Here is a 13,818-nt window from a genome sequence, read left to right as displayed (position 1 = left end):
GTTGACTTGTTCTTAGATTTCTAAGTTTCAGTGAAGTTTGTTCACATTTCCGATCAGTTTCTTTGTCGATTTATTTTCCCGCCGGCGATCCGAGGAGACTGAGTGTGAATGTGTTTCATAAACGTCCAGATTATTTTCTATTTGCTCTTCCCTACCGAGCCGTCTCGTTGCTTTCTTTTCCTTCTGATATGTTGGGTCATAAAAGAGATTAGATCCACGAGGTTTTATCTGCAGCAGTCCGTGTGCATCAGGTGTTTCCTCCGCTCTGCCCAGACGGCAGAATCTTACACTTTGTAGCTACAGGAGCAGATGTTCAGTAAATGATCTGTTGTGAAGTGTTTGTCTGAACAGCAACAGATCTGAACGTCAACATTAGTGACTAATTTACCAGAATGTTCCCCTGAATATCATCCTCTTTGTTTTCCCCATAAAGGGCAGAAAACACAAACATGAACCTTCCAGAGACCAGCGGAGCTGCAGATCCTGTAGATACCAGACTGAATCTAACGTCACCGACTCCTGCAGCTGCGACTCAGCAGAACAAGCTGGTGCCAAACCAGACACCGGATATGAAAGCTGGACGGAGCCTCCAGTGGTTAAAAGCCTATGAGGAAGTTCATAAAACTGCAGTTCCCCCTTCATCCACTAGGGGCTGCAAAACTGAGCAAATCCCCATAGACTCCCATGTTGAAAAGACCAACTTCACAGCAGGAACAAACATGTTTACAGCAGAAACAAACATGTTTACAGCAGAAACAAACATGTTTACAGCAGGAACAAACATGTTTACAGCAGAAACAAACATGTTTACAGCAGAAATAAACATGTTTACAGCCTGGTTCAAAAATCCATTTTAGGTTTAATAGGTCAGGTTTTCCTTCATGACAACTGTGGGGGGAGGGAAATTTTTCTAACTCGCCCGTTTAAAAGTAATCTTGAAATTCGGCATATTTAGGGGCGTGTCCTTTTGATTGACATGTACTTGATCTCCTGCTTCAAGTCAGAGAACGTAAAACAACTGTGGTTTTTAGCCGGTTCACGACGTGACTTAGCTTTAGCCCGCTTACCTCCGTTAGCTGGTTAGTTCCTGTAATACCCGGGTTAGCTTGATTAGCTCTTAGCTACAGAAAGCTCGGAGTTTGCTAGATGTCAATCATCCACCATGACGCTCACAGCCCCCCTCTCAGCTCCACCTCTTTGCCCATATTTGTATTTTCCGGGAGAGATGACACGCATGACCCTGCCAAGATGGCGACGGTAGGAACCGCCCACTGAGTGTAAATTCAGCTCTTCAGAAACCTGCAGGTGACGTCACGGAGGCTCCGCCCATCTCTATATACAATCTATGGGCCAAACCTGCAGCCACAGTGATGCAGAGTTAGAAAAGTATTTTATCCAATCAGAAAGGGATCTTTCCTTCACCGTGGCAACCAGCTACCTGACCAACGGGCTGACGTCTCTCGAGCGTTTCCCCATCAGCTTTAAGACCCACTTTTCAGGTCACTGTTTTCACCACGTGGTGCTGGGCGTCTACTCCAACGGCCGCTACGGGTCGCTCGGCATGAGCCGGCGCCAGGACCTCATGGACAAACCGCTGACTCACCGCACGCTGGGAGAACTGGTGGCTGAATTCGAGACTTCTTACAAGAGATACCAGCACACTTTAAAGAAGGTAGGATGGGCGAGGAGACGAACTGGGAGGAAGTAATGAGCCGGTTTGTAACAGATGATCTTCTCTCAGGTGAAGATCGGCCTGTACGTGCCTCACGACCCCCACGTCTTCCAGCCAATCGAGTGGAAGCATTTGGTGCTGAACGCGGCGCGACTGGGAGCTCAGGAGATGAGGAAGGAGCTGGAAAAGCACGGCCGGGACATGAGGATGAAGGTGGGCCTGATCAGAAGCTGATGTTTCTACAGACGTTTTCTCCAAAGTATCTGACAGCACCAGAGTCTTATTTATCAGGAGGGGAATAAAAGAAACATCCACCAGTTACAGACTGGTTTAACTGGCTTTCTGGTAAGAACTGAGGTCAGCCTGCACCAGAAGAAACCCAGAAGCCCAAAAGTCAACATGTAGGAGTAAAAACTGATCCGTTTCTGGTCTGATGTGTCTTCATGTCTCAGCAGCTCGTGTGTGTGTGTGTGTGTGTGTGTGTGTGTGTGTGTGTGTGTGTGTGTGTGTGTGTGTGTGTGTGTGTGTGTGTGTGTGTGTGTGTGTTCAGTGTCAGAATGAATCTCTTGTTTCATAGTTTGGTTATTTATTTATGTATTTTATACTTGGACCATAAAGTCTGTGCTGGATGTAGTTTTCTTAGTGCTGAACATGAGATGTGAGCTGCCCAGTTATTCAGGCCATGGTGAGCTGTGTGTGTGTGTGTGTGTGTGTGTGTGAGAGGGACAGAAAGGTAGTCACAGTTATCTGGGTCTGATGTAGTTAATGTTTTATGAGCTCTCTCATGCTTTCATATAAAAACTGCTTTTGGTTTTTATCTTTTTTTTTATTTTTATTTTTTTTTTAAATACAACATAGAAACAAACGCATCAGTGCTGTGTGTGTGTGTGTGTGTGTGTGTAAATACATATATATATGTAGTGTGTATTGTATATGGGCTGCTCTACATGTCAGGAAGATGTAGGTCAGCGAGTTTGCAGCTGTCACACACACACACACACACACACACACACACACACACACTGTCCCACATGCATATGAAGACACATCTAGTTGGTCAGCTGTCCTCCAGATAATCTGAATTTCTGAAAGACAGACGTGTGTGTGTGTGTCTTGATGAGAGCTGATGAGGTCATGTGAGGTCGTTCAGTCTGGACGGACAGATTTAGTGTTTTCATCTTTAAACTGGTTCTGTAATGGTTTGGCCAAAGACTGCTGGGATGCCTCCAGCTTCCCGCGACGCTTCAGCCGACCGAGCGGTTCGGATGATGAATGAATGAATGTTTAAACTGTGGAATGAAAGACAGAAGTGATGAAGAATGAAATGTGAAGTGAGGAAGACGTTGGAGGAAAGATGTTTCCATGAAGAAGAAAAAGGCTTGAACTTCCTGTGTGGACGTGGAATTCCAGTGGAGTGGATAAGAGTCTGCATGGAGCGCCGGGAAGCATGAGACACATGATCCATGCAGCCAACGCTGCCAGATGATGAATGAGAACAGCTGGGAATACGAGACGCTTACCGGTTCATATTCCAGTCAGTTCACGCTGTTGTCTCCGTCTCCCACTGAGACCCTCGGTGGAGCCAGGATGTGTTTCACGTTTCATCCTCCCTGCAGTTTAACGCTCGCCGCTCCGCTCGGGTGGAGAAACGGTTCCAGCAGCAGCTGGCTGCCTCCCTGCAGCTTCTGAGCAGTGAAGAACCGGCTCTAAATCCCAGGAGTCAGACTCCAGTCCTGCAGGTTTTGGTTGTCTCCATGCTCCAACACACCTGACCAAAATTCAAAAACAGGTCGACAAGAAGCTGCTGGATGCATGTGACTTGAATCAGCTGCGTTGGTGCAGGGAAACACATGCCGGATACCGGTCCTCCAGGACTGGAGTCTAGATGGTCCTGGATGCTGCTGGGTTCATACGAAGCGTTCAGACATCTTCTAACCTGAAACGTGACGGATGTTAATGATCTGAACGAGCCAAACGGGAAGCCAGAAGAGACTAAACACCTTTTTCTGCTTGTTGTTCTGCTCAGAGTGGGAGCAGCTTCCACCTTTTCTGTCTGCAGGCTCTGAGAGGAGTCCTGCAGCACGGCTCCGTCTCCTCAGAGGTCAGATGTTTGACCCCTGTCAGCCTGGAAGCTGGTCCAGTCTTTCCAGTGACAGAAAAACCAGTTGGAGGAGACTGGAAAGTGTTGCTGATGAATCTGTGTGTCCAGCCGTTAATGTCCCGTTTCTGACAGCTGCTTGTCTTCATGTCCGATGTGTTGGTTGCATTAATGTCCCGTTTCTGACAGCTGCTTGTCTTCATGTCCGATGTGTTGGTTGCATTAATGTCCCGTTTCTGACAGCTGCTTGTCTTCATGTCCGATGTGTTGGTTGCATTAATGTCCCGTTTCTGACAGCTGCTTGTCTTCATGTCCGATGTGTTGGTTGCATTAATGTCCCGTTTCTGACAGCTGCTTGTCTTCATGTCCGATGTGTTGGTTGCATTAATGTCCCGTTTCTGACAGCTGCTTGTCTTCATGTCCGATGTGTTGGTTGCATTAATGTCCCGTTTCTGACAGCTGCTTGTCTTCATGTCCGATGTGTTGGTTGCATCACGTTTTATATTCGTGCTGGTTTTTAACCTTTTTATTGTTTATTTACAGATCCTGAAATCGTCCAGCGCCCAGTCACCAATCAAGGAGCGCAGCCGAGGGAAGTCCTTGTCGCCACGGCGACGACAGAGCAGCCCTCAGCGACGGTTCGCACATCGCAGAGACAAATCGTAAGTGTGTGTTCACACACAACTTCCTGTTCCAGCAGCGAAACGACACGAGGAGAGAAATTCTGTCACACTGGTGCTTCCTCCTTCCTCTCCTCTTCCTCCTCACCGCCCCTCAGGTTACAGACAGCTCATGCTTTGCTCTGTCTGTGTGTGTGTGTGTGTGTGTTAACATTAAAATGTCACCAAGGTATTTATTGCTCTGATACTTTTACTGGGAATAATGGTGTGTGTGTGTGTGTGTGTGTGTGTGTGTTAGAGATATCAGTGTAATATAGAAACAACGTCAGAGACTTTCACTGACACTAATCTGTGTGTGTGTGTTTGTGTGTGTGTGTGTGTGTGTGTGTTCAGGCAGCGATGTAATGCAGATCTTCCCATCTGACATACAGGATATGGAGTAATCTGTCTGGTCACACACTTATCCGTTCATCCAGGACAGAACGTAAAAGCGTTTATAGTTTATCATAAATAAGATTAAATCAGGACGGAAGTCGTCGTCATGGAGTGAAGGAATCCTTTGTGTGTAAAGAAGGATTTCTGAGTGAGCTTCCTCGCCTGGTGGAGTTAGATGAGACGGAAAAAACGCCTTCTGAGGTTAAACTAAATAAGATTTAGATTCTTTCCAGGTCTTAAAACCACATCAGATGTGTCATTATTCATCCAGCAGAGAGTAAACCAGAAGCAGGGATGGTTGTGTGGAAAACCTGCATCCACCTCATGATTCAGCAGCTTGTTGAACTTCTTTCTCACACGCTTGTAGAGGAACGTCGGCCGGGTTGGTCTCTGCACGGCTCTCACCAGAGTCCGGACCTGGTCAAGGTCCTCATTTGCAGCCATTTAGGACATTGTCGTGTTTCAGGAGCTGGTTGTAACGTGAAACGTAGAGATCATGGATCACCATGGACCCCCCCCAACCACTGCAAAGTGTGTATGGTTGAGAAATCACATGAAATATAGAACTTTGTCATTTGTGTTTAGTTTAACTTTAACTGCACGTCTCTACTACGCTTTATGCAGGACTCTACTGTTTATGTTGTCAAGGCGACAGTGACTGACGGATATGATTTGGCTCGTAACGGGTTGGTTCAATTCACGTCAGAATGTGGGATTTTTGGATTATTGTTATTATTTAAGGGTGTTTTTAAAGAAAACATAAAAAGATACACGTTAAAAAAAAAAAAAAAAAAAAAAAAAGCTTCACGTCCCTCTGAAATGCCTTGAAGTACCCGCAGGGGATCGCGTACCCCTGTTTGAGAAACAGCGCTGTAGACAGACCCTGTAAACCGACCCTGTTGACCCAACGCAGCAGGGTGTTGGCTCGCCATCCACCCCATGTCAGGAATTCAGCAGAAACGTCCCACTAGTTTCTTCCCCACTTGGCTTCTACCAAACAAACCGGCTCAGGCTAAACAAGATGCTAACCTTAGCTCCATTTTCTCCAATTAAAATCACTTCATATTGGTCACATGATCACTTCAGTCATCTTCAATCAATATATAGTTTCAATCGTACCAAACATTACCAACAACATTCATGTATGCTACTGCTAACCTAGCATTAGCAACGGGCTACTGTTATGAACAAGCGGCAACCTCTGGCGGTTAAAAGTGAAGCCTATCTAGAAGTGCATAAAACTGCAGTTCCTCCTTCATCCACTAGGGGCTGCAAAACAGACCAAATCCCCATAGACTCCTATGTTAAAAAGACCAACTTCACAGCAAAAATAAACAGGTTTACAGCAGAAATAAACAGGTTTACAGCAGAAATAAACAGGTTTACAGCAGGAATAAACAGGTTTACAGCAGGAATAAACAGGTTTACAGCAGGAATAAACAGGTTTACAGCAGGTATAAACAGGTTTACAGCAGGAATAAGCAGGTTTACAGCAGGAATAAGCAGGTTTACAGCAGGAATAAGCAGGTTTACAGCAGGAATAAGCAGGTTTACAGCAGGAATAAACAGGTTTACAGCAGGAATAAACAGGTTTACAGCAGGAATAAACAGGTTTACAGCAGGAATAAACAGGTTTACAGCAGGAATAAGCAGGTTTACAGCAGGAATAAGCAGGTTTACAGCAGGAATAAGCAGGTTTACAGCAGGAATAAGCAGGTTTACAGCAGGAATAAGCAGGTTTACAGCAGGAATAAGCAGGTTCACAGCAGGAATAAGCAGGTTTACAGCAGGAATAAGCAGGTTTACAGCCTGGTTCAAAAATCCATTTTCTGTTTAATAGGTCAGGTTTACCTTCATGACAACTGTGGGGGGAGTGAATTTTTTTTCTAGCTTGCCCATTAAAAAGTAATTTAATCTTGAAGTTCGGCATATTTAGGGGCGTGTCCTTTTGACTGACAGGTACCCAATCTCCCACTTCAAGTCAGAAGAACGTAGAACAACCGCGGTTTTAGCCAGTTAACAACGTGACTTAGCATTAGCCCGCTTACCTCCTTTAGCAGGTTAGCTCCTGTTATCTCCGGGTTAGCTCTTAGCTACAGAAAGCTCGGCGTTCGCTAGATGTCAATCATCCACCATGACACTCACAGCCCCCCTCTCAGCTCCACCTCTTTGCCCATATTTGTATTTTCTGAGCGAGACGACACATATTCCCCTGCCAAGATGATGATGGTAGGAACCGCCCACCGAGCTTCAGTTCAGCTCTTCAGAAACCTACGGGTGACGTCATGAAGGCTCCGTCCATCTTTTTATATACAGTTTATGGTGATGACCTTTAACATTTAGTATGCTAACATTAAACATGACTGAACCTGCGGCGTTGTGCCTTCCTGAGAGGATTTTCTGCTGTTGGGAAGCAGCAGATCGTTGCTGATGTCTTTCCTCTGTGGCGTTGTGTTAACACACCTGAATGCTGCAGACCTCCTCACACTGATGAGGATCCATTAATCAGATGTATTGATCAGAAGCTCCTGGTTTCTACTGACCTTCATCATTTTCATGGCAGCAGGAACTTTATTTTTTACGCCTGATTCTGAATTTATTCAGTTTTTTGGTGATGAAGGGAATAGAAAGGTTAGTGTCAGAGGAGCGAAGGTCACGGGACGGTATGAGGTGATGAAGGAGGTCAGTCACTCAGCCGGGAGACGGGTTATTCAGGGCTTTGGAGATGAAGAGGGCTGGAATTGAATTAATTGTGGAATGGGAAGTTAATGGAGTCTCTGGAGGACGGGGGCGATGTGAGGCCGAAAACTCTTTTTTTTTTCCAGGGTCAGCAGTCTTTTAAAAACAGGATGACTCACTGTTTCAAGTCACTGGCATGTAGACTGACACACACACACACACACACACACACAACAAGCTGAGTGTGTTAGCGCCGTCAGCTGTGTGATGGGATGTAACACAACCTGACTTGGACAACAGCTGCAGCCCAGACGTCACGCCGGCACCAGAGTTACCGGCTGCCATGGCGTTAATATCCCACGTACTGCTGGTACGAACACATCAAAGTCTCTGCCGGTGTGTGTGTGTGTGTGTGTGTGTGTGTGTGTGTGTGTTGTCATCTTCTGCAAGGATAAAAACTAAATTAACTCTTTCATGACGTAACCAGCTGATACTTAAACACCAGCTCTGCTGTGGTGTGTTTCAGAAGTGGGGAGTTGAATCAAAAAATCAAAAATTGGAATCTTTCGCTTCTAATTCATTCATTCATTCATTCAGTCATTATCTGAACCGCTTAGTCAGATGAAGGCCCGTTGGGAAGCTGGAGCCTGTCCCAGCAGTCTTACAGGGACACCTGGACACCGCTGGCCTGCTTCACAATTTTTTTTTTTTTTTTTCAAATAAATAAAAATAATCAGTAAATAAAATAAATAAAAATGATAAAAAAAATATATATATATTTTAAATCATTTTATTGTTTTTATTGATCTTCGTGGGCGTTGTAGCAGCAGAATGATGGTCTGGCTGCTGGGTTGGTTTTTCCTTGAAATGAAGAAAAATGACTGAAAAAGTTTTTTAAATGATGCAATTTAAATAGAATAATTCCTCAGTTCCTTTTAGCTTATAGAAGAATAAAGTTACTGGGAAATCTGCACGTTTTGGTACTTAAGTCTGATGGTTATGAAGCGAAAATCTGTTTGAGTCGAATCGTCAATAAAAACCGACTCGAACTGAATCGTCGGTTGTCGTTAGATTCACATCGCTAGTCTGCATGTATGTGTGCAAATGTGTGTTTTCCTGTTTCTAGCACTTTTATCTTTTTTATCTTTTTTAATATGCTTGGTCGCTTTATGCAGATAAATAAGAATAAAGTTGAACTGTTTTGAAAAACAGTTAATTTCTAAAACTGAATATTAGAGTTAAAGATGGAGAGAAGAACCTAAATATCAGCATAGAATGAATCTTTTTTTTCCAACTTATTTATTTTATTTTTTTTTTTAAATTGAATTTTGCAATGCTCAAGAAATGCAACATCCGCATGTCTGCAGTTAGATATTTGTGAAGTAATGCAGACTTGAAAATGAAACGCAAAACAAATAGTGAAAAAAAAATTAATTAAATTTAAAAAAAAAAAATATATATATATATATATATATATATATATACACATGACAATGAATAAAATAGTATCAGTAACATGCATATAGATACATATACACACATACACGCACATCAGACTTATTTCTGACACAACAGAGCTGTTGCAGGACCCCACCTTTTAATGAACAACTCCCTTTGTATTCTTAGTGAAAAGGTAACGCCTTCCATCACATATATTTCTCTGACTTTCTCAATCCACATGGAATAAGTGGGTGGCTCCAGTTTCAACCACTTGATGGTTATACATTTGAGTGCAGCAGTCAATAGTTCCTCAACAGGTATTTTTTGTCCCTTCCGTTGAAGCCATCGGGGATTAGGCCCAATATTGCCAAGCGGGGTTCCTTGTTCAAAGATTGTTTGAAGACCATGTTGATGGCTGTAAAAATATCCTCCCAATACAGCTTGATATTAGGACATGACCAAAATATATGGGTATGTGTACCGATATCCGTGCCACAGTTTCGCCAACAGTTGTCAGGGTTCCCAGTCCCGTATTTTGTGAAGTAATTTCTGGAGTTCTGAAAAATCTTCAAATAACTTTCCATTTATATACTCTCTCCAAATACTGGAACTGGTCACCAAATGTGCCTCAGAGCACCCCCCCCCCCCCCCCCCCCCCAATCGCCATCTGATATATGGGTGTTGGTTTCACTCTCCCATCTTCTCTTTATATGACCTGTATTACTTGTGTTAGTCAGACAATCAATTATAGAAATGGCTAATAAGTTTAGGGAAATGATTCCCCTGTTGTATTTTAATCATTTTCTCCTCAAATAGTGAAGGCTTATTGACTTTATCCCATTCTTTGTGCTTTAGTAGAAAGCTCCTTAACTGGAAATATCTGAAAAACTCAGAGGAGGGAAGGTGAAACTCTTTACCAAGTTGTTCAAAGGATTTCAAATTGCCTTTATTGATCATATGGTAAATTTTGCTTATACCGTAATTTGACCATGTCTATCATACTGGGCGTAAAAGCCTGGAGGAATGAAATACTCGATAAAACAGAAATTTCTTTCGGTAGACCCAATGATTGTTTTATCTTACACCAAATCTTGAGTGTTGACCTGGTCCATTCACACATTTTCACGTATTTTAAGGAAACATCAGAGAATGGTAAAGCTTGTAGAGGATCCCCACACAGACTTTTTTCAATGCTCAGCCATTGTGTGGCCGACGAGTCCTGCACCCATGCAATTAAAGGTCTCATTTGAGCTGCCCAGAAATAGTACTTTAGGTTTGGAACATTAAGTCCACCTTGTGATTTGGATGTACATAGATTGAAGCGGCTTGTGGGTGTTTATAGTTTCATCCATTCAGAGCCATGAGGATGATGATGATGAGGAAGAGCTTAGAAAGCGTCCTGCAGCCCGTCTGGGACCAAACCAAACATTAATGTGACATTTCAGATGCTAGTTAGTTCATTCTGACATCCTTCATAGTTTCTTCCTGTATCATTACTTCCATCTGTCTTAAGCTGGAAAACACAGATGTGTGTGTGTGTGTGTGTGTGTGTGTGTGTGTGTTGATGATGCAGATAACCCTGGAGTGTGTGTGTGTGTTGATGATGCAGATAACCCTGGAATGTGTGTGTGTGTGTGTGTTGATGATGCAGATAACCCTGGAATGTGTGTGTGTGTGTGTGTGTGAAACCACGGCGTGACGATCAGTAGAAGAGCTGCAGATGTACGGAGACTAAAACAGATTCATGTCAGAGAATAACTTCTGTCTTTTGCAAATGAGGTGTGAAGATTTCAGGAGTTTTCTCAGCATTTCTAAATGTTTTTTCCTTCATCAGTCCTGCAGAACTCAGCAGAACGGCTCGTTAAAGCTGCAGAGCGCTCACACACTCTGTGTTGCTGCTCAGAGCCACAGATCTGCTGCTTCTCTGGGACCTTCCTCACATCAGAGAAAACAGGAGGAGAAGGGTTTACAGGAACGTTGGAGAAGAGGGGAAGGCCTGGTACGATCAGGAGGAGAGGGAGCTGTCAGCTCTCCACGCCGGCTTCAACAAGTCAGACTTTTCCTCCATCTGTCCGACAGCTTCAGTCTGTCAGCAGGAGTAACGAGGGAGGACACGATGTTTAGGAAAGACGACGAGAACGAAGCCAGCGGAGGTCTGAAAACTCTCAGGCTTTCCCCGAGACACACGTAGGTAAAAGCCAAGGTCTCCGGCCAGTTCAGAGTCCACACCAGCTGGTTTTCCCAGAAGCAGTCCCTCCCCATCGACCTGCATCAGATCATCGAGCCTTCAGGCGCCTCCAGTCCTGTCCAGTCAGAACAACACGCCGTCTCCTCCACTAAACACCAAACCCTCCATCCGGATCCGGTCTGGAGACCTTTGGTCGTACATGTGACGTCTCTTTCTGAGGCAGACGGTGACGTTTCTAAACCTAAAACTCTTCTAGACGTCCAGACCTGCAGACGGAGGATCCACTCATCTCCACGTTTAAACGACTCGTTTCTGATGCATAAATCTGTGTTCTGGCGTCGCCGACGGGCCGGAGACAAACCTGCTGCGTCTAGACTAAGTTTACATTCATTTATTTCCTGTTTCTGGAAAAAGTCTTGGTTTATAAAACACCTTCAGGCAGATTAATCAGAGTAAAACCTCCATGATGTTTCTTTCAGCATGACTTGGTCTGGATGAACGTATCTGGACATCATGTGGATCAGACCCGAGCGGTGCTGGAGACATGAAACGTGACTTTCCTCTCTGCTGCTGCGTCTGAGCGACTCTTCCTCTGCTTCCTTCCAGGCCCGCCTCGGTGGAGAGGAAACCTCCGGAGCTCAGCACTCTCAGCGACGGCTACCAGATCCGCATCTGATCCGTCTCCTCCGGTCCGGTCCGAGTCGCTCCCTGTCACCAGCGTGTCCCCGAGCCGAGGCTCACAGGCGGGTGGACGACACACACACCTCCGACTCAAACAGAGACACAAACTGGACCTGGACCTGACGTTGACCCTGGACCTCATCGGAGATCCTCTTGGGTTGTTGTTTTTTTTTTTTTTTTTTTAAGTTTCTGGTTGTTTTTACAGACATATCACTTCTGTAGCACAATTTTATCCAATATCACCGGTCAGGGATGGAAGTGGGGACAGTTTCCCAGTTTTAACACACACACACACACACACACACACGATATAAAACTACGGCTTCATTTAGAAATGAACGGTTGAATCTGACGCGAAGCATCGGAGAAGTTGAGGTCTGACGCGTCGGCAGGTTTCGTGAGCCGCCTGCATCCGTCGGACGAGTTTAGAATAAAGAGCAGGAATAAAAGATGCAGCATCAGCAGGAGGAGGGTTAGTCTGACAGGAGAGAAGCTGCTCCTCCTCCTCCTCCTCCTCCTCCTCCTCAGCACCGTTTCCCTCCAGGAGGTCGGAGCAGCGCCGACATGAAGAACCTGACGCCAAACATCAGCTTCATTCCAGCAGCCTGGAGAGTCTGAAGACATGAAACCAGTTCAGGCTTCTTCCTCCTCGGTCGGATCACCATGAAACCCCCCCGACACGCACGTTGCCCTGCATCCGTCTGACTTCTGTCCTCCGTTTCCTAGGCGACGCCAGCAGAACGTTAATGTGTGACTAGAAGTTCATGTTAACGTCCTCCAGTTCCCGCCATCTGTCCCACCAACAGCTGGAGCATTAAAACGCTCCACGCCGAGCGGGGCGGACTGTGGGGGAGGAGCGGACCCTCATCAGGACCAGGACGCTTCAGACACACACGTCATGTTTCATGTGAGGACAAGTGCCTTCCAGGTTCGATAGAAATAAAGTTAAAGGACGGCGTGGCGAAGCATCGAGTGCTGGACGGACCGTCCTGCCGGGGGTCCTGCCGGGGGTCCTGCCGGGGGTCCGGCCGGGGGTCCTGCCGGGGGTCCGGCCGGGGATCCAGCCGGGGGTCCTGCCGGGGGTCCTGCCGGGGTCCAGCCGGGGGTCCTGCCGGGGGTCCTGCCGGGGGTCCGGCCGGGGATCCAGCCGGGGGTCCGGCCGGGGGTCCAGTCTGACCGGACCGCTGGCTTCTCCTGTTGAGGCTTTTCATGAATCACCGCTAAGAAGCTTGAACCTTCTGATTCTCACCGCCAAACCGAACCCTCGCTGCTACATGTGGAAGCCTCATGTCCCACGAGACGCCAGCAGAACGGAGACCGTGCGGCCTCCCTGACCCCAGACCTGCTGATGAGGGATTCCTGGATCATCCCAGATCCAGACGGAAACATTTACCTCAGATTAGTTAGAGGTACGTTTAGGAGCTCCCAGTTCTTCCTTTTCATCAGGTCCAGGATCAGCAGGATCTCTGTGGTCCATCAGGTCCAGGATCAGCAGGATCTCTGTGGTCCGTGTCAGGACGGAGCGCCTCGATGCCGACCCAGGTCGTTTCCTCTTGGCTTTTTGTTCCAACATCGAGCTATGCACTTCCTGTTCCTGTTCCAGAGCAACAAAGCAGGAATCCTCGTCTTCCTCACGCCGTCTGTGGCTCCGCCTTCCCTAAACGGCGTCGCCTCAGCTGTCTGAGTCGATCCAGCAGAGCCGTTTCTGATTGGACCAGAGGCGGATCGGTCAGACACGCCCCCCTGCAGCTGCAGGCCGGGTCTTAACGGAGCGGCTCTCGTGTCCGCCTGCTGCTCGCCAGTCTGATGCAAACACACGAAGAAGAGATGCCTTTTCTCACTGAAGAAGAAACATATCAGACGGAGAGTCAGCCGGTCAGCGACCTGCTGGTGTGTGTGTGTGTGTGTGTGTGTGTTCCTGGCACGCCGACCCGTGTTGTGTTCAGGTGTTCCTGCAAGCGGCTTCGTCGCCGCCGGAAACGGCGAAATGTCACGTAGCAGCCGA

General features: G+C 46.3%; 1 protein-coding gene across 2 annotated transcripts in view; it reads left to right on the top strand.

Moving 5' to 3' along the window:
* The window catches only part of vash2 (vasohibin 2), a 31,967-nt gene extending 19,133 nt beyond the window's left edge, over positions 1-12,834 (top strand). For both annotated transcript variants that reach the window (XM_079255542.1, XM_079255543.1), the window contains exons 6-9: positions 1,435-1,672; positions 1,742-1,885; positions 4,314-4,432; positions 11,739-12,834. In XM_079255542.1, the coding sequence (XP_079111668.1) occupies positions 1,435-1,672; positions 1,742-1,885; positions 4,314-4,432; positions 11,739-11,808 (571 nt within the window). In that variant the 3' untranslated portion in view covers positions 11,809-12,834. The remainder of the gene's footprint in view (positions 1-1,434; positions 1,673-1,741; positions 1,886-4,313; positions 4,433-11,738) is intronic.
* The last annotated feature ends 984 nt before the right edge of the window (positions 12,835-13,818 follow it).

Source organism: Telmatherina bonti (genome assembly GCF_933228915.1).
Source record: "Telmatherina bonti genome assembly, chromosome: 16".
Lineage (NCBI taxonomy): Eukaryota > Metazoa > Chordata > Actinopteri > Atheriniformes > Telmatherinidae > Telmatherina > Telmatherina bonti.
Note: the sequence above shows the minus strand (reverse complement) of the source record. Positions and strands in the feature narration are given on the sequence as shown.